At 43.5% G+C, this 23637-nt stretch overlaps 1 protein-coding gene across 1 annotated transcript in view; it reads right to left on the bottom strand.

Annotated features, from left to right (window-relative positions):
* wdfy3 (WD repeat and FYVE domain containing 3) overlaps positions 1–23637 on the bottom strand; it is a 287240-nt gene that overhangs the window by 205331 nt on the left and 58272 nt on the right. The window contains exons 3-4 of the mRNA XM_055664858.1: positions 9516–9639; positions 1856–1965 (exon numbers count right to left, since the gene is read on the bottom strand). Coding sequence (XP_055520833.1) covers positions 1856–1965; positions 9516–9639 — 234 coding nt within the window. The remainder of the gene's footprint in view (positions 1–1855; positions 1966–9515; positions 9640–23637) is intronic.

Genomic DNA, 23637 nt, shown 5'->3' with positions numbered 1-23637 from the left:
CACTACTGAAGCTACCACATATATTTCATTTGTAATACTAGCTGTTGAAAATTGATGGGGGGGGGGGGATCACTATAAATTTGGCACGTTCAGGACCCTGGTTTTCCAGGCTATTGGAAATTATTTATATTAATACATCACACCTTTAATTCATTTAAAGACAATGTTACACAGTAGAATAATGAATTATCCAGTGAACCCAGCATATTCAAAGGAAGCACAGCAAATGGATAAAATGAGCCCAGTGAGTGAAATAGAAAGAATATTGTTGGGTTGCATCACAACTTGATTTGAGAACAGCTCTGCAAGATGGCAAGAAACTGCATAAAATCATAGATGTAGCTCAGTCCATCACACAGACCAAACTTCCTACCATTGATTCCATTTACACGTCACGCTGCTTATGAAAAACAGCCAGCATAATCAAAAACGTCCCACTCTGGTCATTCATTCTTCTCCATACTCCCATTCATCAGAACATACAGAAGCTTGAAAGCATGCACCACCAGACACAGGAACAAATTCCTCCTCTGTTATCAGGCTTCAGAATAGTCCTTCCATAAGCTTGGGGACTGTCCGATTCACCTCCACCCTATTGAGGAAATTGGACTTTGTCTATGGAGTGACTGCGCTACAATGCTGAGAACTAAATTCTGCACACTATATTTTCCCCTTTGCTGTATTGATCGCACTTTTTTTTAAAGTTTAGTTTAGTTTTGAGATACCGCGCGGAAACAGGCTGTTCGACTCATCAAGTCCGCACTGACCAGCGATCCCCGCACATTAACACATTAGGGACAACTTTGCATTTATACCAAGCCAATTAACCTACAAACCTGTATGTCTTTGGATTGTGGGAGGAAACCGCAGATCTCGGGGAAAACCCACGCAGGTCAAGGGGAGAACGTTCAAACTCCGTACAGACAAGCACCCATACTCAGGATTGAACCTGGGTCTCTGGCGCTGTAAGGCAGTAGCTCTACCACTATGCCACCGTGCAACCTACTTGCGTTCGACTTGGATGTATTCAACTGATCTGTTTAGATAGTGTGCAAAATAAATCTTTTCACTGTACCCCAGTGACAATTATAAACCTAAACCAGTCCTGCCATCCTCATTACTTCCCAGAGCATCTACTTCATGAAAGTGATAGAGATGAATGAAACATGTCCTTTTATCTCCTTTCCCCATCACATGAAAGCCTGATTTAAAAGAATCTGAAATCAGTTTATGTTTTCTTGACAATTTCTTTGCTATTCTCCCACTACCTCCATCATTCTTTTGTCATCTAAATCACTCCTCCTCCCACTTTACCAGTTCCTGCTCCACTCCATACCTACCCATGAATCTGTTACATTTGCAATATTCCAAATGCAAAATGACTGCAGATGCTGTTGACATCTTTAAGCTGCTGACAGAGCTGACATTTTGTCGTGATGTTGGTTGTCCTGTTAAGTACTTCCAGAATTTTACGTATTATTCTGAATTCTTGCATCTGCATTTCTTTGTCTCATGACACAAACTTGATACTCCAGTTCTTATTTTATTCTAAGCTAAAATTGTAAAATTTCATAATATAACAATAAGGGAGTGCTTAGTGCAAGCGCAGACACAATGGGCTAAATTGTATCCTGCAACAATAGACATCATCAGCAATCATCTTAATTAACAGCAAGCGGAAAAAGAAAATGGGTTACAAGGACAGTTCTACTTTGGTGCAAAACCCAAGAAGATGTGAAGCCAGAGAGTGTGGGAGCGTGCGGACATGGGAGGAAAATATTGGAAAAGGTAGGAAGGGAAATTACAGCTACATTGGGAAACACTATTTGACACGATTTGTTGTGTATCAATTAACCTGTCCTGATGATGCCAATAAGTTGATTGTAGTGAGAAGCATCCATCCTCTACTTGATTCTTCACTTTGATTAACTTCCAAAAATTGGACAATGGCTCGACTGGCTGCCTCTGTTGAAAGAAACAAATCATAAAAATACCTAATTTATTACTGTATCAATAGCCAGGAATATCATTCTAGGTGTTTACGCATCACAAAATAGTGCACATTTCATATTCTGACAATAATAGATACTGAATATTCAAAATTGGTATGCAATGCTACAATGCATCACAACTATAAGTTCTGTGAATAAACAAACTTATCCAAGAGTTTTACAATACTTACGTGGTGACACTATATAAAATTTTATTAACTGAATAGGTACATCACATGTCAGGAACAAGATTTAGGTAACATCCAATTAAATTATGAAAATGAGGGTAGGAATTGTTAATATGATTAAGGAGCTAAGAAGAGATTATAAGAAAGCATTAGTGGGCAATACTAAATTGAACCCTGAAATATTTTATAAATCACGTTTAAGAAATCATCTGGGAAAATGCTGTCTATTTAGTGTTCAAGTAAAATTCTTCACAGATAGGAAAAGAACAAGGGAAAATATTAAATGGGCACATTGCAGTTTTCCTTCCAAAGAAAGGGGATGTATTAAAAGCACCATGAAATATTAGGCAACATTAATAAAAAAAGACAACAAATTAGCATTACTGAAAATGGAAAGTGAACTTGCCCAGATAGATTGCATCCCTGGTTACTAAAAGCAGCAAAGATGAAAAAAAAAGCAGGCAATCTTTCAATGCTTATATTAAATTACTGGATACAGTACTAGAAGTGAGTTCTTATCATATACCATGATTCAAGAAAAGGAAGTGCAAAGGCAAAGTTATCTTAAGTTAATACTTATGTTGCCAATACTTGATTGAAGCAAATTTTGTCAAAAAAAATTGCTCATTTATTTGATTAGGTCATTCAACAGGTGTGTATACAAGCTTCTTGAAGGCATTCAATGAATGACCACATTAGCTTCTTAAGACGATAAAAGTTCAAAAACGAAAGATGATAGAATGACAACAAAGTTGACACAGTAACGAGAAACACGGGAAGCTAATCATGGACATTTTTGAGACCAGAATGGTTCAATTTTGAGTCCTTACACTTAGCAATATGTGTTATTGACCTAAATTCAGACTGTAGGCAGCAACATTATAAAATTTGCTGATAAGAAATGTAACCACTTAGTAGAGACCATGCTCCAAAACCAATGCAATTTCTAGAACTTAGATAACTTTGGCTAGAGCATGTTTTAACTCTCAGTATTTTACAAATTTGAAAAAATAATGTTAAAGCTGACATATTACCCTTTCATCATAATTCTGCCCTTCTAATTCGAATGTGCATGCCATGCAAATGTTCATTAATTTAGGTCATAAGGAATAGGAGTAAAATTAGACCATTCGGCCCATCAAATCTACTTCACCATTCAATCATGGCGGATCTATCTCTCCCTCCTAACCCGATTCTCCTGCCTTGTCCCCATAACCTCTGGCACCTGTACTAATCAAGAATCTATCTATCTCTGCCTTCAGAATATCCACTGACTTGGCATCCACAGCCTTCTGTGCCCAAAATTGCTCACAATATTCCAAGGGCGGCTTTACCAGCACCTTATAGAGCCTCAACATTACATCCCTGTTATTGTACACAAGCCCTCTTGAAATAAATATTAGCATTGAGTTTGCTTTCTTTACTACCGATTCAATTTGCAGGTGAACCTTTTGGGAATCCTGCACCAGCACAGTCCCTTTGCACCTCCAATTTCTGGATTCCCACCCCATTTAAAAAAGTCTACGCCTTTATTCCTTCTACCAAAGTGCATGATTCCACACTTTGCTACACAATATTCCATTTGCCACTTCTATGCCCACTCTCCCTTCCTGTCCAAGTCCTTCTGCAGAGTCCCTGCTTTCTCTGCACCACCTGCCCCTCCATCTATTTTCATATCATCTGCAAACTCTGTCACAAAGCCTTCAATCCTCTCGTCCAAATCATACACAACGTGAAGAGTAGCGGCTCCCAACACCGACACTTGCGGAACTCCATTTATTTCATTTGTATCATTTACCTCTATATAAAATATAGCAAGGTACATTAAAAATTGTGGCAAAGGACCAGTCAATGTTGGGACTAGGAGATTGGACAGACAAACACTGATCCCATGTTTAGAAGGTGTTCTTAGCAAGTTTGGCACCTGCCATTTTCTAAATCGAAACAAAAGGAAAATATTCCAAATGCTAAATTCCTTAAATAGAAATTGCTTCATTTAACCTGATACCAAATATGTTTTTTTCCTCTGAAGCATTTCTTGCATTTAATGATTTTGTTTTCAGAAATGAAACAGGTTGAAGTTTGCACTTATCACTACACCCACTCAGTGTCTGTAATTCGAGTTGGGAAAGTGTTAGGAGGAATTGGAAGCACTGCTAAATGAATACAACTTGCATTTATTAAGCCTCTTTAATGCAGCAAAAATTCTCAACCTTCATCACAGGAGGCGGCGGGGTGGGAGAATGGGACCGGAGGTTGAGTGGGCAAATTGGAGGAGCAGCACCTCATATTTCACTTGGGCAGCTAACAACCCAGCGGTATGAACATTGATTTCTTTAATTTCAAGTAACCCTCGTATTCACTCTCTGCGCCACCCCCCTCTAGTCGCCGTACCAGTTCTACTGTTCGCATTCCTCTATTCCAAGGGTTCCCAACCTGGGGTAAATTTACCCCCAGGGGGTAAATTTCGCCTACCCAGGGGGTAAATTTGTTGATTCTGGATTTGTACATATTTTGTTCTCATTGACTGAATGTGTTTGGTTCTGGTATACCCGTATTTGTTCATCATTAGTTGTTCATAAATAGTGAAATAACATTGTTATGTGCTATTAAAGTTGTCAGAGGCAAACGGGACGAAAAAGGTTGGGAACCCCTGCTCTATTCCTTTGTTATCACCTCTTCCCCAGCTAAAAATGAGCCATTATGGGCTCCAACTTTCCTTGGTCCTCTGTTGCCCGCTCTAATTTGTTCTGGTCTTTTTCTACCTCCAGTTTCCTCTATTCTCAGCGCTGAGAAGAAGTTCCAACCCAAAACGGCACCTATTCCTTTTCTCCAGAGATGCTGCCTGACCCGCTGAGTGACTATAGCACTGTGTGTCTAACTTTGGAATAAACCAGCATCTGCAGTTCTTTCCTACGCATTAGTACAACCCTGTGGTTCTTCCATCCTTCTGTAATTTGTCTACATACCTGATCCTCTATTTCCCACTGGCATTTGGATAGCCTATAATATAATCCCATAAATTGCTCTTTCCTCATTATTGAGCTCAGCCCATAATATCCGAGTAGACGTAACCACCAGTACTGCTGTGACATTCTCTCTGATTAGCCAAGCAGCTCCTCCACCTCTTTTATCATCCCTCTTCTCTCTATCTTCTCTGAAACATCGCAACTCAGGCATGTTGAGCTGATAGTTGTGTCCCTCGCAACCAAGTTTCTGTAATGACCACAACATCAATAATTCCAAGCACTGATCCAGGCTGAAAATTAATCAGCATTCCCCACAATATCCTTGCATTGAAGTAAACACACTTCAACCCTTCATTATGCCCATATTTATGAATCTCTCCATGCTTGTCCTTCCATTGGGACTTACGTAACATAACCTCCACTTTATCATCAGCCTTTCCATTTGCTGCCCTGCTGCTCTGTTTCCCATCCTCTTGCCATTCTAGATGAAACCCTCCCAAGTCCCGGGGAGCTGCGCACGCGGCGGGATCGTCCCGGGGAGCCACGCGGTCCCGAGTCACGCACTGAACAACCGTGCTGCCGACCAGACCGGTAAGCCCGACTCGCCCCACAGGCCTCCCAGGGAACTACGGAGAAGCTAGGCGGCAAGGCCTGCCTGGGCCGAAGGAGCATCAGCGGCAGCATCGAGTGCCTCGGCAACTGCGTGAGCCTCGACGACAACAGGGGCCTTGGTGGCAGAGGGAACCTCATGATCGGCCTGCAATTGGACAGTGGGAGAACAAAGAAGGTCCAGTGTGGGGGCAGGGGCACTCTAGTTTAGAATCCTCTGCCCAGTGGTTAAGTCTGTGTTCGTTTGTCTTTTTCTTCTTGTTTTCACTCCTAATTTCAAGATTTTCGTATACCTTGTTGTGTGTTGTGATTGTTGGCAGACCAATTTCCCTTCAGTGATGAATAAAGCTCTATCGTATCGTAGTATTAGTTGAAAGTGATTGCTCCATGGCCATGGATAATCAGAAAGTTCAAAAAGTTCCTCCCCATATAAAAAAATAGGCAGATGTGATTTATAGAGAGTAATAATTCTAAATAAGAGTTTAAGAAGGAACAGCAGGTGGTGGAAAATCGAAGGTAGACAAAAGTGCTGGAGAAACTCAGCGGGTGCAGCAGCATCTATGGAGTGAAGGAAATAGACAACGTTTCGGGCCGGAACCCATCTTCAGACTAAATAAGAGTCTCCCCTAGATAATAAATACAGTGCAATTTATTAACTTTCTGTCTAAATATTACTTTTAGTAATCCACAAACTTAAAAATGTTTTGCAAGTGTGAAATAAATAATATTGTGACCCAACTGCACAATAATAGTACATAGAGCACATTTAACAACTATTTGCTTGGACACTTTGTTAGTAAGGCGTATCTTGCAGCAACTATATGCAGAAAACAGGGGCAATTCATGAATCAGTCTTCATAGCATTTAAATTTAACTAGAGGTCTACATTTGAAAGGGTTATCATTTGATAAGAGGAATCTATGAACTAGATTTCAACTTTAATATACTCAAAATATAGGTGAGATATTATTGGAGATACAGCTGTGTCAGGCACAAGGAAGGATATCATCTCTTAAAGTATGACAAGAATCCGGAGTATCTTCTGATTTGGAGCTAGACGATGTAATTGATAAAGATTGGGGTTCACAGGGTATAAAGCAACATCATTTAAAGAGGACAATACCAGAACTAGAAGTGGGCAAATCTGAATAGTAATCATGCTTAAAGGGTGTAACAAACATCTGGATGCTTCTCCGCCAAATTTAACGAAGGAAATTAATGCAAGATGTGTTTGAAGTTTACAATCCTGTTGACGTGCAAAAAACTAAAAGTTTCCTTTTAATTATCATATCATAACCCGACCTAAAATGTCCATAAATGCAAGGAAAATTTAAAATATGGTAATCCTTCTTACTGCCTAAAATTGACAAGTACATTCCAGGGTCCATGGTTTCCCAGCCAAACAATATAAAAAAGATTTTGAAGTACCCAAGTTCAACTTTCCTGAAGCCTCCCGGTTCAAATAAACATGATAATAGCCACTAAGAAATTGGAAATACACAAGAGTGAATTAAGCCGGTTCATCGTTCTCAGAGCGATTAAAAACAAATATTTTCAACTGGCAGCATAGTTTGAACATCAGTGTGCGAACCTATCAAACTCAAAAAAGAACTGCATTGCTTGAGCTCCAGATTTAAAAATTTTTTTTTTATAACAAACAGAACAAAACAAAAAAAGAGAAAGAAAAGAAAGAAAAGAAAAGGACACCAGAAAATGCCGCCAGACAAAACACTATTGGTGCAATCCACATGGTGCTACACAATCAGACATTGCAAGGGCACAAGTAAAGAGCACAGGACTACATCGCTGCAGAAAATATGAAATTACAGGTACACAACCTTTTATCCGAAAGCCTTGGGACCAGACACTTCTCGGATTTCGGAATTTTTCGGATTTCGGAATGGAAGATTTTTAGCGTAGATTAGGTAGGTAGCGCGGGCGGCTTGAAAAGTCTGGAGTGGCTGCCTCCTCCATGGAGACCGGGGAATCATTGTAAATCATTGCTTAAATGTTAGTCAGTTAGTTTGGAGGGACTTTATGTGGTGGGGGGGGGGGGGGGGGGGGGAAGGGGGGGAAACTTTAATTCTTAGTCCCCTACCTGGTCGGAGAGGCGGGGAGCGGGCAATGCCTTACCGGGTCGCCGCGCAGTAAGCTCCGGAGCACTGTGGCCGGCGACTCCCAACATCGCGGAGCTCGGGCTGCGGGCGTCCGGCCGCGGGCGGTGCCGGTTGGAGCTCCGACCCCGGCGAACTATACCCTTGGCTGCGCGGCGCTCCAAATCCAGCGCGGCCCGCGGCCGGACGCCCACAGCCCTAGCCCCGCGATGTGGGGAGTCGGCGGCCACAGCTCTGGGATACCAGGGGGGAGCGGGCAATGCCTTACCGGGTCGCCGTGCGGTAAGCTCTGGAGCGCTGTGGCCGCCGACACCCAACATCGCGGAGCTGGGGCTGCGGGCGTCCGGTTGCGGGCGGCGCTGGATTTGGAGCGCCGCGCAGCCAGGGATAGAGTTGGCGGGGTCGGAGCTACAACCGGCAACGCCCGTGGCCGGACGCCCGCAGCCCCAGCTCTGCGATGTTGGGAGTCGGCGGCCACAGCGCTCCGGAGCTTACTGCATGGTGACCCGGTAAGGCATTGCCCGCTTCCCGCCTCTCCGACCAGGTAGGTGACTAAGAATTTAAGTTTCCCCCTTCACCTCCCCCTTCACATAAAAGCCCTCCAAACTAACTGACTAACATTTAAGCAATGATTTACAGATGTTTAAGTGTCTCCCCGGTCTCCGGGGAGGAGGCAGCCGCTACAGTAGTACAGACCTGGGTTGACCGTGGGTCGTTTCGGGTCAAGTTTGGCGCCAAACGCGAGCTTTGGTGTGCAGATGACATCCTGGAAAAAATGTCCAGTTTTCAGAGCTTTTCGGTTTCCGGAACTCCGGATAAGAGGTTGTGCACCTGTATTGGTCTTTGATATGGTTGATAAACGGTCTCCAAACATTTAAAAAGTTGTTTGGGTGCCTTGGAATTGTGGAAGCGTATCCGTTCCATCTGTATGATTATTATCATTTCATTGAGCCATTTTCCGAAGCGGTGGGGGGGGGGGGGGGGGGGGGGGGGGGGGGGGGGGTGGATGATTTCCAGTCGGTTAGGATCATTTTTTTGGCTGCCACCATACCAAGCATCAGTGCTTGTTGTTCTTCAGACGTGAAGTTCAATGCAGTCTCTCATTTTCTCCAGGTTTTCTAACCATAAGTTCAAGCTAGTTTAAACTACTGAAAGTATCGATTTCTTGTATAATACTTTAGGCAGCAGCAATATAATATTGTGGTGGCCCCTGGGTGGTTAGCGACTTGTGGTACGAACCCTCGGCTCTGGGGGTTGGGTCACGTGACTTGGTTTGGCGGGAAGAGCGGGTCACGGGTCTCCCCTGGGGTATATATACTGCTGGTAACACCTCTGCCCCTTGTTGTGGCTCTGAGAGCGGTTCTGTGTTAACCTAATAACCTAAAGATCGCTTTGTTTGACAACACGTATCTCGCTTTAATATACTATTTTATTGCCTTACTAATATAGTATATTAGAAATATTAGTCAAGGCACAATTCCAAATTAAAGGCTACAAATGGAAAGGCTTGAAACATTGACATGAGGCAGTTAATTGTGGATTCATTATTTTTGCTGACAAATACATTTACATAATGTAATTCGTATTCATCGCCAAACACAATAAAATCTTGGTATGGTAGCTTTCAGCTGAAACATCTCTTACCTGTAGATTTGTTCGAGGCTCTTCTCCTGATTTCTGTCACCATCAAGCGTGACACCTGGGCAGCAAATTGCAAGAGATCTGAAAATTTCTCAGTCATAGTGCCAGAGGGAGCATTTCCAAACACCTGAAAGATGGAATAATTAATATATTTAATAAACATAAGATCACGCCTGCATTTTTTGTGCAATGGCTCAAAGAAGGCTTTGCATGATATACTAGCGATACCTGTGGCAAGGATTTAACCATTCTGGATTTTGATATGCAAATTTGATATATGCCCACCACCGACTTTACAGAACCCTTGGTTCCAGAGTTTTCTGAATTGTCTATTTTGCTAACTCAGAGGTCGCGGCCTCTGAGAGCAGTCGAACTGTACCGGAACAGTACCAGAATGGTCCGCCTAAGCCGCCGAGGCCCCAAAGTCAGCCTCGGAAATAGGTTATGGGAACAGATCTGCCAGCTGTGGCCGAGCTGGAGTTCCGGAATCCTGGCTGCAGGGGGAAAATTTGACCCGCCAACAGCCTGGCAAGTTGGTTATGGGAACGGATCTGCCAGCTGGTTGGGCTGGAGTTCCAAAGCCCCGGCCGCAGGGCGCAAATATGACCTGCCAATTGGCCACGGAAGTCAGCTATGGGAACAGATTGGCCGGCTCTAGCCGTGCTGGAGTTCGAAAGCCCCGGCCACACAGGGCAAATTTGGTCCACCAATTGACCACGGATGTCCTGATGAGGTCAAGATCAGTTGCTTTACCCAAACCTAGCGCCCCATTTTCGGGGAAACTACGGGGGGAGGGGGGGTGGAGGATATCAAGTACTCTCGTGTAATTTTGCCCAGATTAACGGAGGTGGCATAAAACCGGTGGTGGACTTGCATTAGGAATCTCTAAACCATCACTAGTTATGTCAATCAGGCTGAATAGTGAAGCATATTGTAAAAAGTCAGATATAACAAACAGTTTTTAAATTACCTGTACTCATAAAATTACTCTTCCAGGACACGAGAGACTATTGCACCTCAATCAACATAACTTTAATTAGAAAGAAATGATCCTAAATACCTTAATTTGAGCTAATCTCACTGATTATTAATTGGTTACAAAACAGTCCTTACAATGTAAGAGCAATAAATTACTGACAGCTGTATATATTTCTGTGCTTCGGTAGAATGTTTCAGTTATGTTAGTAAAGTTGATGATTTCACTGTCATTGCTATGAGTCAGATTCTTAGCTATATATAAACTTGCTCAGGCCCCATTCCCATGCTTCTTAAAAACCACCAAGCCTCATACCACACTCTTTATAAATTCAACTTGTTATTTTCTGTGCTTACTTTGAAATGTGCAGACATGTGAGAATACACCGAGTAAAGTTGAAATGACATGCAGCCAGAAGCTCAAGATGGCTGTTGTGGACAGAGCACGTGCTCTCCAAAAAAGTCACCTAGCCTATGCTTGGCCTCCCCTACATCCCCCACTAACCTGTCTGCTCTCGCCCCTCTCCACTGCCACATTGAAGCCAAATGCAAAATGGAAGAACAGAACCTCATATTCTGCATGCATGCTACCCTACAGTCCATTGGTATGAACATTTAACTTTCCAATTAAAGTTAATCCATTTCCTGTGTTTTTTTCCCCACTCTTTTCTATTCTATAGTTTACTTCTTCACTCCCTTCTATCCTCAACCCCCCACTCTCTTGTAACCCTTGGGGTCTATATAGGCAAGGTGGGCCAAACGGCCTGTTTTTCATGGTGTAGAGCTCTATGATTACGACTTGTAATAGACAAAAATTCATTCAAGGTTGAAAACAATATTTACTGGTTAAAGCAACACTGCAAAAGTGGCAATGAAATACTTGATATGCATCTCAGAGCTTTTTATTGAGTCAGTTCCTAGTTTATGTTAAAGGCTCAGATACAAGAGTGCCAAATCTGCAGGTTATATTAAACTAGGAATAACAGCTATATCAAAGGCAAATGAGAAATTACTAAGGCCACATTACAGATCAGCAGTACAACTGCAACAGCAAGTTAATATTACAAACAAGTTTGCGGGGCTGGAGACCGCCAGCAGAGCCGCGGGGCTGGAGAACGCCAGCTGAGCCGCGGGGCTGGAGACCGCCACCGGAGCCACGGAGGCGCGGAGCGGCAGACCACCAGCGCGCACCAAGCCAGCTCGGCCGACCGGAAGCACCAACAGACGGCGAAGCGTATGAAAGCACCGCCGGGGATGCAGAGGTGGGTTAAAGGCCAGGTTAGAGCTAGCCCCACACAGGCTAGCGATTCATAGCCTTTTCCTCGCTAACGTGCGCTCACTGGCAAACAAAATGGACGAACTCCGGCTAAGGATCACCTCCCACAACTGGATCAAAGACTGCAACATCCTGATCTTCACAGAAACTTGGCTCAACATCGACATTCCTGATAGCGCCATCCAGCTAACGGGGCGTCATTTACTCCGAGCGGACAGGACAACAGACTCCGGTAAGACCAGAGGTGGGGGTCTATGCATTTATGTAAATAAAACATGGTGCACGGACTCCACCATCATCGAGAGTCACTGCTCAGCTAACCTTGAGTTCCTCTTCGTTAGATGCAGGCCGTTCTATCTGCCCAGAGAGTTCACCTCCACTGGTGTGACTGCAGCCTATATCCCTCCTGATGCTAATGCCAAGCTTGCAATGAAAGAGCTGGTTACTGCCATTAGCAAACAACAGACTCACAACCCCGAGGCAGCCTTCATTGTTGCGGGTGACTTCAATCACTCCAACCTGAAGACTGTACTCCCCAAATTCCACCAACATGTATCCTTCCCCACTAGAGTAGACAAGACACTGGACAAAGTCTACACCAACATGGCTGAAGCTTACAAAGCCACCCCCCTCCCCCACCTTGGTCAGTCTGATCACGTCTCATTGTTCCTGCTCCCTAAGTACTCCCCACTCATCAGACGGGTTAAACCCACTGTGAGGACAGTTAAAGTCTGGTCAGAGGAAGTGGACTCCACACTTCAGCAGTGTTTTGGAAACACTGACTGGAAGGCGTTTGCAGCCCAGGCCACCCTTGACTCCCACACGGACGTTGATTCCTATACATCCTCTGTTCTGGACTTTATAAACTCCACCATCAATAGTGTCACCTCCCCAAACGGGTGACCATATTCCCGAATCAGAAGCCATGGATGAACAGCAAGGTCAGGCTACTGCTGAAAGCACGGGACACCGCTTTCAGGTCAGGCGATGCTCGAGCCTGCAGTTCATCCAGGGCTAACCTGAAGAGGGGCATCAAGAAGGCCAAGCACTGCCATAAGCTCAGGATTGAGGAGCACTTCAACAACAACTCCGACCCCCGACGCATGTGGCAAGGCATCCAGGCCATCACGGACTATAGACCCACCAACACCACCCCACATCCAGCGACGCCTCCTTCCTTGAGGAACTTAACCACTTCTATTGCCGCTTCGACAGGGACAATCTAGAGACAGCGATCAAGGCTGTGCTCCCTGCCGATCACCAACCCCTCACACTCACCCCCTACGACGTGTACGTGGCACTGAGTAGAACTAATGCACGTAAGGCTGCTGGCCCTGACGGCATCCACGGGGGCGTCCTCAGGGCCTGTGCTGCGCAGCTGACAGACGTCTGGACTGACATCTTCAACCTGTCACTTGTCCGAGCAGTTGTTCCCACTTGCCTTAAAGCCACCTCCATCGTGCCAGTGCCAAAACACTCCACTGCTGCAAGCCTCCACGACTTCCGCCCAGTTGCACTTACCCCCATTATCACCAAGTGCTTCGAGAGGCTGGTCCTGGCACACCTCAAAAGCTGCCTACCCCCCACACTGGATCCCTATCAGTTTGCCTACCGCAAGAATAGGAGTACGGAGGATGCCATCTCAACGGCACTTCGCTCCGCCCTCTCCCACCTCGACAACAAAGACACTTACATAAGAATGCTGTTCATCAATTACAGCTCAGCATTCAACACCATTATACCCTCTAAACTGATCACCAAACTCGGTAACCTGGGCATCGACCCCTCCCTCTGCAACTGGATACTGGACTTTCTAACCAACAGACCCCAATCTGTTAGGTTAGACAAGCACACCTCTTCAACCCTCACCCTGAACACCGGCGTTCCACGGGGCTGTGTGCTGAGCCCCCTCCTCTACTCCCTCTTCACCTACGACTGCACACCTGTACATGGTACTAACACCATCATCAAGTATGCAGATGATACAACGGTGATTGGCCTCATCAGCAACAACGATGAGTCGGCCTATAGGGAAGAGGTACAGCTCCTAGCAGCATGGTGCGCTGACAACAACCTGGCCCTTAACTCCAAGAAGACCAAGGAGCTCATTGTAGACTTCAGGAAGTCTAGGGGCCGCACGCACACCCCCATCCACATCAACGGGACGGAGGTGGAACGAATATGAAGAGCATCAATCAACCTAATACTCAATATAAAACCAAAGTTGTAGAGCATTAGCCTGAAAGGATTTTGACTATATAGTACTCTTAGAATTATCGCAATTATTGTTTCTAGTTCTTGATAAAAAAAATGAAGTTAAAGCTAAAGTTCTGGCAACACGTAATTACGCTAAAAAAACTAATTAAAAACATTAGATTGTTCAGCCAGGTAAGAAAGCATCTAAAACGATAATGAACAAAGGATAAATGAAAAAACCTCAGAAGAATTTAGCTGGAATCCTTCCAATTAATACTTGAATCATGCATGAACAATTAAGTGCCTGCCTATTATTCCACTATGATCTTCCAATCCTCAGTGGCAACATGCAGGACAGATGGAGACAACAGACGGTGATGTTAGAATCTTGAGCAAAAAACAAAGCGCTAGAAGATTGTGGGTCAGGTAGCATCTGTAGAGAGAAATGGACAGACGATTCCGGTCAGAACCCTTCTTCAACTTGAAAAAAATCATCCTTAATCCCGAAGAAAAATCGTGGAATAGCCTTAGAAACATTACAACACAAAAATAATTTATTAACTCCATCAAATGTTTCTACCACTTAAAAATCTTTGTTTAATTGAACTTTTTCTTTCCAAAATCATAGACACATCTTTTGGATTAAAATAATAGTCTTGTGGCCTGAAGACCAGATAGCCGCTGATGTCTTAAACTCAGAATTAATCCAAGATTCTTCACAGGAAAACAGGGAATCATAGACCAGTTAGCCTAGCATCGGTGATGGGGAAGATGGTGGACTCAATTATTAAAGAAGTAATAACGGCACATTTGGATAGCTGTAAAAGGATTGGTCCAAGTCAGCATGGGTTTATGAAGGGTAAATCCTGCTTGACTAATCTTCTGGAATTTTTTGAGGATGTGACAAGTAAAATGGATGAAGGAGAATTAGTAGATACTAGACCAAGAGCAGACCCGCTCCCCCAATGGTGTGATTCCCCCAACCCAATATTCCACCATGCACCCGTCTCCTCCAATGGAACTGAAGCCGTTGCCAAATGTAAGTTTCCAGCACTCCCCTGCCTCCCTCAATTGCACCTCCCCTGCCTGCTGCAGCAGTGAAAAGTTCAGTGTTCCTGTCTTGCAACTTTGTTTCGAAGTGTGTTGGAAGCTGATAGGAAGGAGCAGCCGTCAACGAATCAAAAGGCAGGAAGGGATCCGTACTGCAGGCGGACGGATTTGAGTTTTATATATTAATAGATAGATAGTGTATCTGGACTTCCATAAAGCCTTCGATAAGATCCCACACAGGAGATTAGTGGGTAAAATTAGAGCACATAGTATTGGGGGTAGGGTATTGACATGGATAGAGAATTGGTTGACAGACAGGAAACAAAGAGCAGGAAGAAACGGGACGCTGTCAGAATGGCAGGCAGTGGCGAGTGGAGTGCTCGCAAGGCTCGGTGCTGGGGGCACAACTTTTTACAATATATATTAATGATTTAGATGTTGGAATTAATAGTAACACTGGCAAATTTGTAGATGACACAAAGCTTGTTGGCAGTTGGAACTGCGAAGAGGATGCTAGGTGGTTGCAGGGTGACTTGGATAGGTTGGGTGAGTGGGCAGATGCATAGCAGATGCAGTATAATGTAGATAAATGTGAGATTATCCACTTTTGCGGCAAGAACAAGGAGGCAGATAATTATCTCAATGGTGTCAGGTTAGGACAAAGGGAAGTGCAACAAGACCTGGGTGCCCTTGTACACCAGTCACTGAAAGCAAACATGCAGGTACAGCAGGCAGTGAAGAAAGCTAGTGCCATGTTGGCCTTCATAACGCGAGGATTTGAGAATATGAGTAAAGAGGTCCTTTTGCAGTTGTACAGGGCCCTGGTGAGACCACATCTGGAGTATTGTGTGCAGTTTTGGTCTCCTAATTTGAGGAAGGACATCCTTGCTATTGAGGGAGTGCAGCGTAAATTCACAAGGTTAATCCCCGGGATGGCGGGACTGTCATATGAGGAAAGATTGGAAAGACTGGGCTGGTATTCACTGGAATTTAAAAGGATTAATCAATCATTCAATCAATCAATCAACCTTTATTGTCATCTTGCAAGCAACAATTGTACAGTGCAAAATGAAAAGACGTTTCCCAGGGAATACCGGAGCATCACACATGAAATTTAAAACATTTCACACATAATAACACTAGACAATCCAGTCCCTGATGGAACAGTATAAATAGTTAAAAGCAGGAAAAACAACAACGTAAAATACAGTAAAACCAATCATAAAAATGTCCGGGGCAGCTGATTTGATTGGCCAGTGCCAGTTATTAAAGTGGCCAGTGCCAGTGCCAAGCCGCAGAATCAGGTGACTGAGTACAGAGTGACTGTTTAGCAGCCTCACAGCCTGTGGCATGAAGCTGTTTAGCAGTCTTGTAGTCCGGGCTTTGATGCTGCAATACCTCTTGCCTGATGGCAGGAGATCCAGGTGTATGTGGCGGGGGTGCAGATTGTCCTTAGCAATTCTCTGAGCTTTTTTCAGACAGCGGCTCAGGAACAGTTCTTGTACCGAGGGTAGGGAGACGCCAATGATCCTCTCTGCTCCCCTCACTACCCTCTGCAGAGCCTTCCTGTCCGAGCAGTTGCCGGTGGAGTACCACGTATTTATGCAGTACGTGAGTACAGACTCCACCGTACCCCTGTAGAAAGATTAGAGGGATCTTATAGAAACATATAAAATGATAAAAGGACTGGACAAGCTAGATGCAGGAATTTTTTTCTCAATGTTGGGGTAGTCCAGAACCAGGGGCCACAGTCTAAGAATAAAGGTGAGCCCATTTAAAACATGAGATGACAAAAAACATTTTCACCCAGATAATTGTGAATTTGCAGAATTCTCTGCCACAGGCAGTGGAGGCCAATTCACTGGATGAAATTAAGACAGAGTTAGATAGAGCTCTAGGGGCTCGCGGAATCAAGGGGTATGGGGAGAAGGCACAAACGCGTTACTGATGGATGATCAGCCATGATCACAATAAATGGCGGTGCTGGCTCGAAGGGCTGAATGGCCTCCTCCTGCACCTATTTTCTATGTTTCTAACAGGCTCAGTGGCCTGTCGTCGAGCTTATTTCTGTATAGAGGTCCTTTTGCTGGCGAGAGCTATGCAGTCAAACAAAGGGGGAAGACAGCAACTTCCATCATATCCAATAGGAGATGAGATAGACCACAGCATGCAGATGTTCTGTCAGCCCATGGAGCTCCAATCAATGTGGGGCTCCATTGTGCAAGCTAAGCATTGCCATAAACTCCACATCTCATCTCTGAGGAATGACACCGCTCACCTCAGTCTACCCTAACACCAGTGCTCACAGGCAACCTAACCATATCAAATCTGGAGCAATTTACTGTTGTAAGCGCACGAGCAGGACGCAAGGACTCCCACCAGTTCCCAGTATAGCAGTGCCGTCAGTAACACTGTTATATACATTTTAGAGAGGGAGAATAATATATAGATAATAAATATCTATCTATATATAGAATGCCACAATGGCCCCTTGTAGCTCTGATTCCATTCGCCCCCTTTCTCCGAAGATCACATGATGTTGTCAAACTGAGGTTCCAATGTACAATGTTAACAGCTGCTTCTCCGCTGCTTGACTCCTGAACCAATCACCTCTTTCACACCCACTTCCCACAGATGCTGCCACATACTCTTAACACTACCTAATATTGTTATTATACTCTAATAATTCTTTGCACTTCAGATTGCACTATTCTGCAAGGAGGTTTGTATTTGTCATTGTGTGTATGGTTGTATTCATCGTTACTATATGTATACAGTTTATTCTGAGAGCTTCATGTGAACAAGGATGTTTACATGTGTAAATGACAATAAACTAATCAGAATCTCATACAGCATAAAATTCTAGTCAGCTGTAACTTGGCCTGTGGTTTGATGGTCACAAATTGTAAAGGACAAATTCCTTGTATACAGCATGGAATCAGGCCCTTTGGCCAAACTCATCCATCAACGGGTAATTATTTGCTGTTGTAAACAAAAAAGCTGGCATGTTAACAGATGCCTGAAAAATGGAGCAAATCAGCTCAGAAGGAGGAATGACCATTTCAGCTCCTTCAATCAGATCTCCACATCAAAATAATTTATCTCCTTAGATCTATTGCAATTGCAAGATTATGGCCTTGCTCTTGGTTCTCACAACACCTTTGACTATATTAAGCACTCTCAAAACTCCTCTGAAGCTTCTATACTCATGAAATACAACCTAAGGTAATGTTATCTCTTCTCATAATTTAACTTTTTAATTAAGTATAATATTCTAAATCATAGAAGAATTGATTGCGAACTGAAAGTAAATCACCACATGTGGTGAGTAAAGGGCCTGTCCCACCAGCATGCGATTGCATGCGTCTAACGGGACCAAACGTGGTCACTTGAGGTGTACGGCCGCAAGGGGCCGGTCCTACTTCGAACCATGGAGGCGTATGGAGTTGTGCGGGGCTGGTCCCGACATCCGCGGGGCTCCAAAAATCCCGCGCGCCAACGGCCCACAGGTGCATTGAGGGCGTACGCAGCGTCTTGACGGCGTATGCAGCGTTTTGACATCGTACGCAGCGTCTTAACGGTGTACGGCTAGCGCGTGGCGTTGCGCGATGACGTCATCGCCCAGCGTGCCGTTGCGTGATGACGTCACCACCCGACGCCGTGCGACGTCCAAATTCAGTCGGCCCGCCTCCTGCCCAGCTGATTGGTGAGTATGACGGAAATTACGTCACGCGCAAACTTTGCACGTACTTACCGCGAACTCCGCTTCCGTTTGGTCGCGCCAAAACGCATGCAGTCGCATGCTGGTGGGACAGGCTCTTAATGGTTCCAACAACAAGGAAAGCACTTTTAAACATCTCATTAATTGAACTATAGAAGAATGCAGGAAAAGTTACCTTTGAAATAAACTAAATGACCTGAATTTCATAATCTGTCGTTAGTTGCCCATACTAACTGTTAACCAAAAAATGAACCACTGGTGCCCTTGCAGGAATTTGCTGAAAAACAAAATTTGGCTTGGCAATCCCCAGGAGCGTAGCGCCAATATACAGTATTGGATAATCATGCGAATGACGTTAAAAAATTGTGTGTTTGTGCGTACTTGCACCAAAATCCCAAATTTGCAAGCAATTGCATGGAAATGCCAATATTTATGACATTATTCCTCAAAATCTAAACTCATGTATTGCCCTGCTGCAGGTTTCCAAACAGGGACATCTTGACAAACACACAAAGTAAATATTTATAAACATTTTGACAGACAAAACACTACTATGCTTATATCAATGAATTGAATATTAGCTCCAAAAAGCATGCTTTTCTTGAGGAGAAGCAATTATACAAACAGTTTGGATAAAAAGGGCACGTAGGGTACTATATTTGTACTACATAAATGCTACTTAACTCAGCAGTAATTAAAATTTTGAAAGTACAGTAATTAAGGGGGCTGTTATTTATAGCCAATTACAGGTTTAAGAGTTTATGTAAATGTCATATTAAGACATACACATTACACTGCAAGCTTTAAATGACCCAGAAAATCTCACTAGTTTGGGATTTGCAAAAAGTAAATCAACTCTCCCTGGCAAATATTATCTTCCAAGTTTGAGTGAATTGTTTACCTTTGCCAACAACATCTTACTTATTTAGGCCATCCCAAAGTAATGAAGTAAGTGGGCATGCAATCTAAAGAATATAGGGACCATGCTCATAGATACAAGAAAACTAACTGGTCATCAAAACAAAAGACATGTATCAATGGGAAAATTCCAAATGAGAGTCTGAGTGACGAATCTGGTTATGAGATAAAGGCATGTGAAAATGTAGTGCAGTAATATACAGACATTTCTGCATTATGGATTATCCATGCAGGGAGAAGGGCTGAATACAATTTGCTGGTGTTTGATACATAAGAATCTTACATGCTCTAATTTATGACACTGAAGCTATGAATTATCATAAAGCCACAATGTATGAACCTTTGGGCAGACATACATACAAGCCTCCATCTGAAATCTGTTTCCTTCCATGAATCCAATTCTTTATCCTGTCGGCTATCTCTCCTTGGATCCATGCTATCTCACCTTCGAAAGCAGCCAACCACATGGAACCTTATCAAATGCTTTGCAGAAGTCCATATAGACAACATTCATGGCTTTGCCATTGTTAAACCTTTTGATTATTTCATCCTTAGAAATCTGGCAAGTCTCCAATGACTTACAAACTTCCACAGATGCACCATTCTACAGATGCACTGACGGGTTGCATCACAGCCTGCTTTGGGAACAACTCTGTCAAAGACTGCAGGCAATTGCAGAGTTGTAAATGCAGACCACTCCATCACAGAGACCAGTATTCTCACCATTGATTCCATCTACATTTCAGGCTGTCTCTGAAAAGGAGCAAACTGAATTAAAGATTTGTCCCACACAGGTAATTTCTTCTTCTCCCTGTTCCCATCTGGCAAAATGCACAGAAGCTTGAAAGCATGCACCACCAAACTCAGGAACACCTTCTTCTCCTCCGTTATCTGGCTTCTGAACGGTCCTTCCAAAAGTTAGGACACTGTCCAATTAACCTGCACCCGATTTCCGTCCTTGGACTGTCAATGGAACTGCTGTGCTACAATGCTGAGAACTATCCTGCACTCTACATCTTTCAAATTTGCTCTACCTTGAATTTGACTTGATTGGATTTATGTATAATATCTCTTCCGATTACATAGCAACGCTTTACATTATACCTCGGTGCTCGTGACAATAATCCTAAAAAATAAAACACTATCTTCTAAATTTGAAAAGTGAAGTTTCAGAAACATAGAAAACTGTTACAGGGCTTGACTGGGTAGCTTCAGACATGATGTTTCTCCTGTCTCAGATGTTTTAAACCAGTGGTTTCTCAAGGTAAGGGGTTGGCCATTGAGGACCAAGATCTGAAGAAATGGTGCTCAGTCATCAAGTACACACACACACTCACTGAGAAAGCAGATAATCCATTAATCTGGCTTCATCAATGGGTTAGAGGTGGAGAAAGTCAACTTCAAGTTCCTGGCATGCATATCTCTGAAGATCTACCCTGTGCCCTGAGCACAATGAGGAAATTGAGGAAATTATGTTTATCAACAAATACTCTCTTGAATGTCTCGAGGTGTTCAGTAGAGAGCATATTGACTTTTTGCATTACGGCTTGGTTCAGTAACTCTTATAACTAGGAATAAAAGAGATTACACAAAGTGGTGGACACCCTCGGTCCATCATGGGTACTGACCTCCCTGCCAAGGAAGGGAGGCGCTACCTCAAAATGGCAGCCAGCATCAAAAACTCAACACCATCCTGGCCATCCTCTCATTTCACTTCTACCACGAAGGTGGTGTTGGGTGTCTGAAAACCGTGACAACTAGCTCTGAGAATTTTTTTTGCAACAAGGACTTGGGTTTCTTTTTGGCACAAGTATATGGATTATTAATCTATTACATTTTTATTATAAATTATATGAATTGGGTTACAGGCCTGTTATGCTACTGCAAGTAAGAATTTAATTGCTCCATTGTTGGCACATTTGACAATTAAACACTTGACTACCTTAATAAGGCACCATTTCCAATAGTTTAAGCATCCTTTATATTTTACTCTTCAAAGAGACCTGCATGGCAATACATTAGATAGGGTGGTAAAGACATATAGATTATTGCTTTTATTGCTGTGCATCAAGTATAAAAGCTAGTAAGTCGTGTTGTAGCTATATAAAGATTTTGTTAGGCCTCAGTTGGATTATTGTGTGTAGTTCTGGTCACTGAATTACAGGAAGTATGTGCAGTCTTTCGAGAGGGTGCAAAAGAGATTCACCTCTACATTGCTTGGATTATAGAGTGTTAAACATAGCTAAAATGAGCAGGAAGCATGACGACTGGATAATGTTTAAAGGGCAACAGAAGATAACTAAAAAGGCAATATGGGGAGAAAAGATTAGGTACGAAGGTAAGCTAGCCAAGAATATAAAGGAAGATAGTAAAAGCTTATTTAGGTATGTGTTTAGTTAAGACCAAAGTTGGACCCTTGAAGACTGAAAAAGGTGAATTTATTATAGGGAACAAGGAAATGGCAGACGAGTTGAACAGGTACTTTGGATCCGTTTTCACAAAGGGCACACAAACAATCTTCCTGATGTACTAGTGGCCAGAGGATCTGGGGTGGCGGAGGAACTGAAGGAAACCACATTAGGCAGGATAGACTGATGGGACTGAAGGCTGATAAATCTCCAGGGCCTGATGGTCTGCATCCCAGGTTACTTAAGGAAGTGGCTCTAGAAATCGTGATGTTCATTTTCCAATATTCTATAGATTCAGGATCAATTCCTGTGGATTGGAAGGTAGCTAATGTTATCCCACTTTTTAAGAAAGCGGGAAAGGGAAAACAGGGAATTATAGACCAGAGAATTCCACAGATTCACCACTCTCAGTGTGAAATTTCTTTTTTCTCATCTCGGTCCTAAAAGACTTCCCCCTTATCCTTAAACTGTGACCCCTTGTTCTGGACTTCCCCAACTTCGGAAACAATCTTCTTGAATCTAGCCTGTCCAACCCCTTAAGAATTTTGTAAGTTTCTATAAGATCCCCCCTCAATCTTCTAACTTCCAGCGAGTACAAACTGAGTCTATCCAGTCTTTCTTCATATGAAAGTCCTGTCATCCCAGGAATCAGTCTGGTGAACCTTCTCTGTACTCCCTCTATGGCAAGAATGTCTTTCCTCAGATTAGGAGACCAAAACTGTACTCAATACTCCAGGTGTGGGCTGTACAACTGCAGTAGAACCTCCCTGCTCCTATACTCAAATCCTTTTGCTATGAATGCTAACATACCATTTGCTTTCTTCACTGCCTGCTGCACCTGCATGCCTACTTTCAATGACTAGTGTACCATGACACCCAGGTCTCGTTGTATCTCCCCTTTTCCTAATCTGCCGCCATTCAGATAATAGTCTGCTCTCCTGTTCTTGCCACGAAAGTGGATAACCTCACATTTATCCACATTATACTGCATCTGCCATGCATTTGCCCACTCACCCAACCTATCCAAGTCACCTTGCAGCCTCCTAGCATCCTCCTCACAGCTAACACTGCCCCCCAGCTTCGTGTCATCCGCAAACTTGGAGATGTAAATAGCAGGATAGACAAATAAGAGTCGGTGGATGTTGTTTACCTGCATTTTCAGAAGGCCCTTGAAAAGGTGCTGTATGCGAGGCTGCTAAACAAGATGAAAGCCCATGGCATTGGAAGGAAGGTACTAGCATGGATAGAAGGTTGTCCGACTGGCAGAAGGCAAAGAGTAGGAATGAAGGGTTTTTTTTCTGATTGGCTGCCAGTAACTAGTGGTGTTCCACAGTGCTGGGGCTGCTGCTCTTCACGTTGGATATCAATGATGGAATTGATGGCTTTGTGCTCAGGTTTTTATATGATACAAAGATCGGTAGGTAGTGTAGAGGAAGCAGGGACTTAGCAGGTTGGGAGAGTAGGCAAAGAAGTGGAATGGAATACAGCGTGGCAAAGTGTGTGGTCATGCACTTTGGTTGTAGCAATAAAGGCTAAAGACTATTTTCTAAATAGAGAGGATTCAGAAATCGGAGGTGTAAA

Source organism: Leucoraja erinacea, chromosome 1, assembly GCF_028641065.1.
Source record: "Leucoraja erinacea ecotype New England chromosome 1, Leri_hhj_1, whole genome shotgun sequence".
Taxonomy (NCBI): Eukaryota; Metazoa; Chordata; class Chondrichthyes; order Rajiformes; family Rajidae; genus Leucoraja; species Leucoraja erinaceus.
Note: the sequence above shows the minus strand (reverse complement) of the source record. Positions and strands in the feature narration are given on the sequence as shown.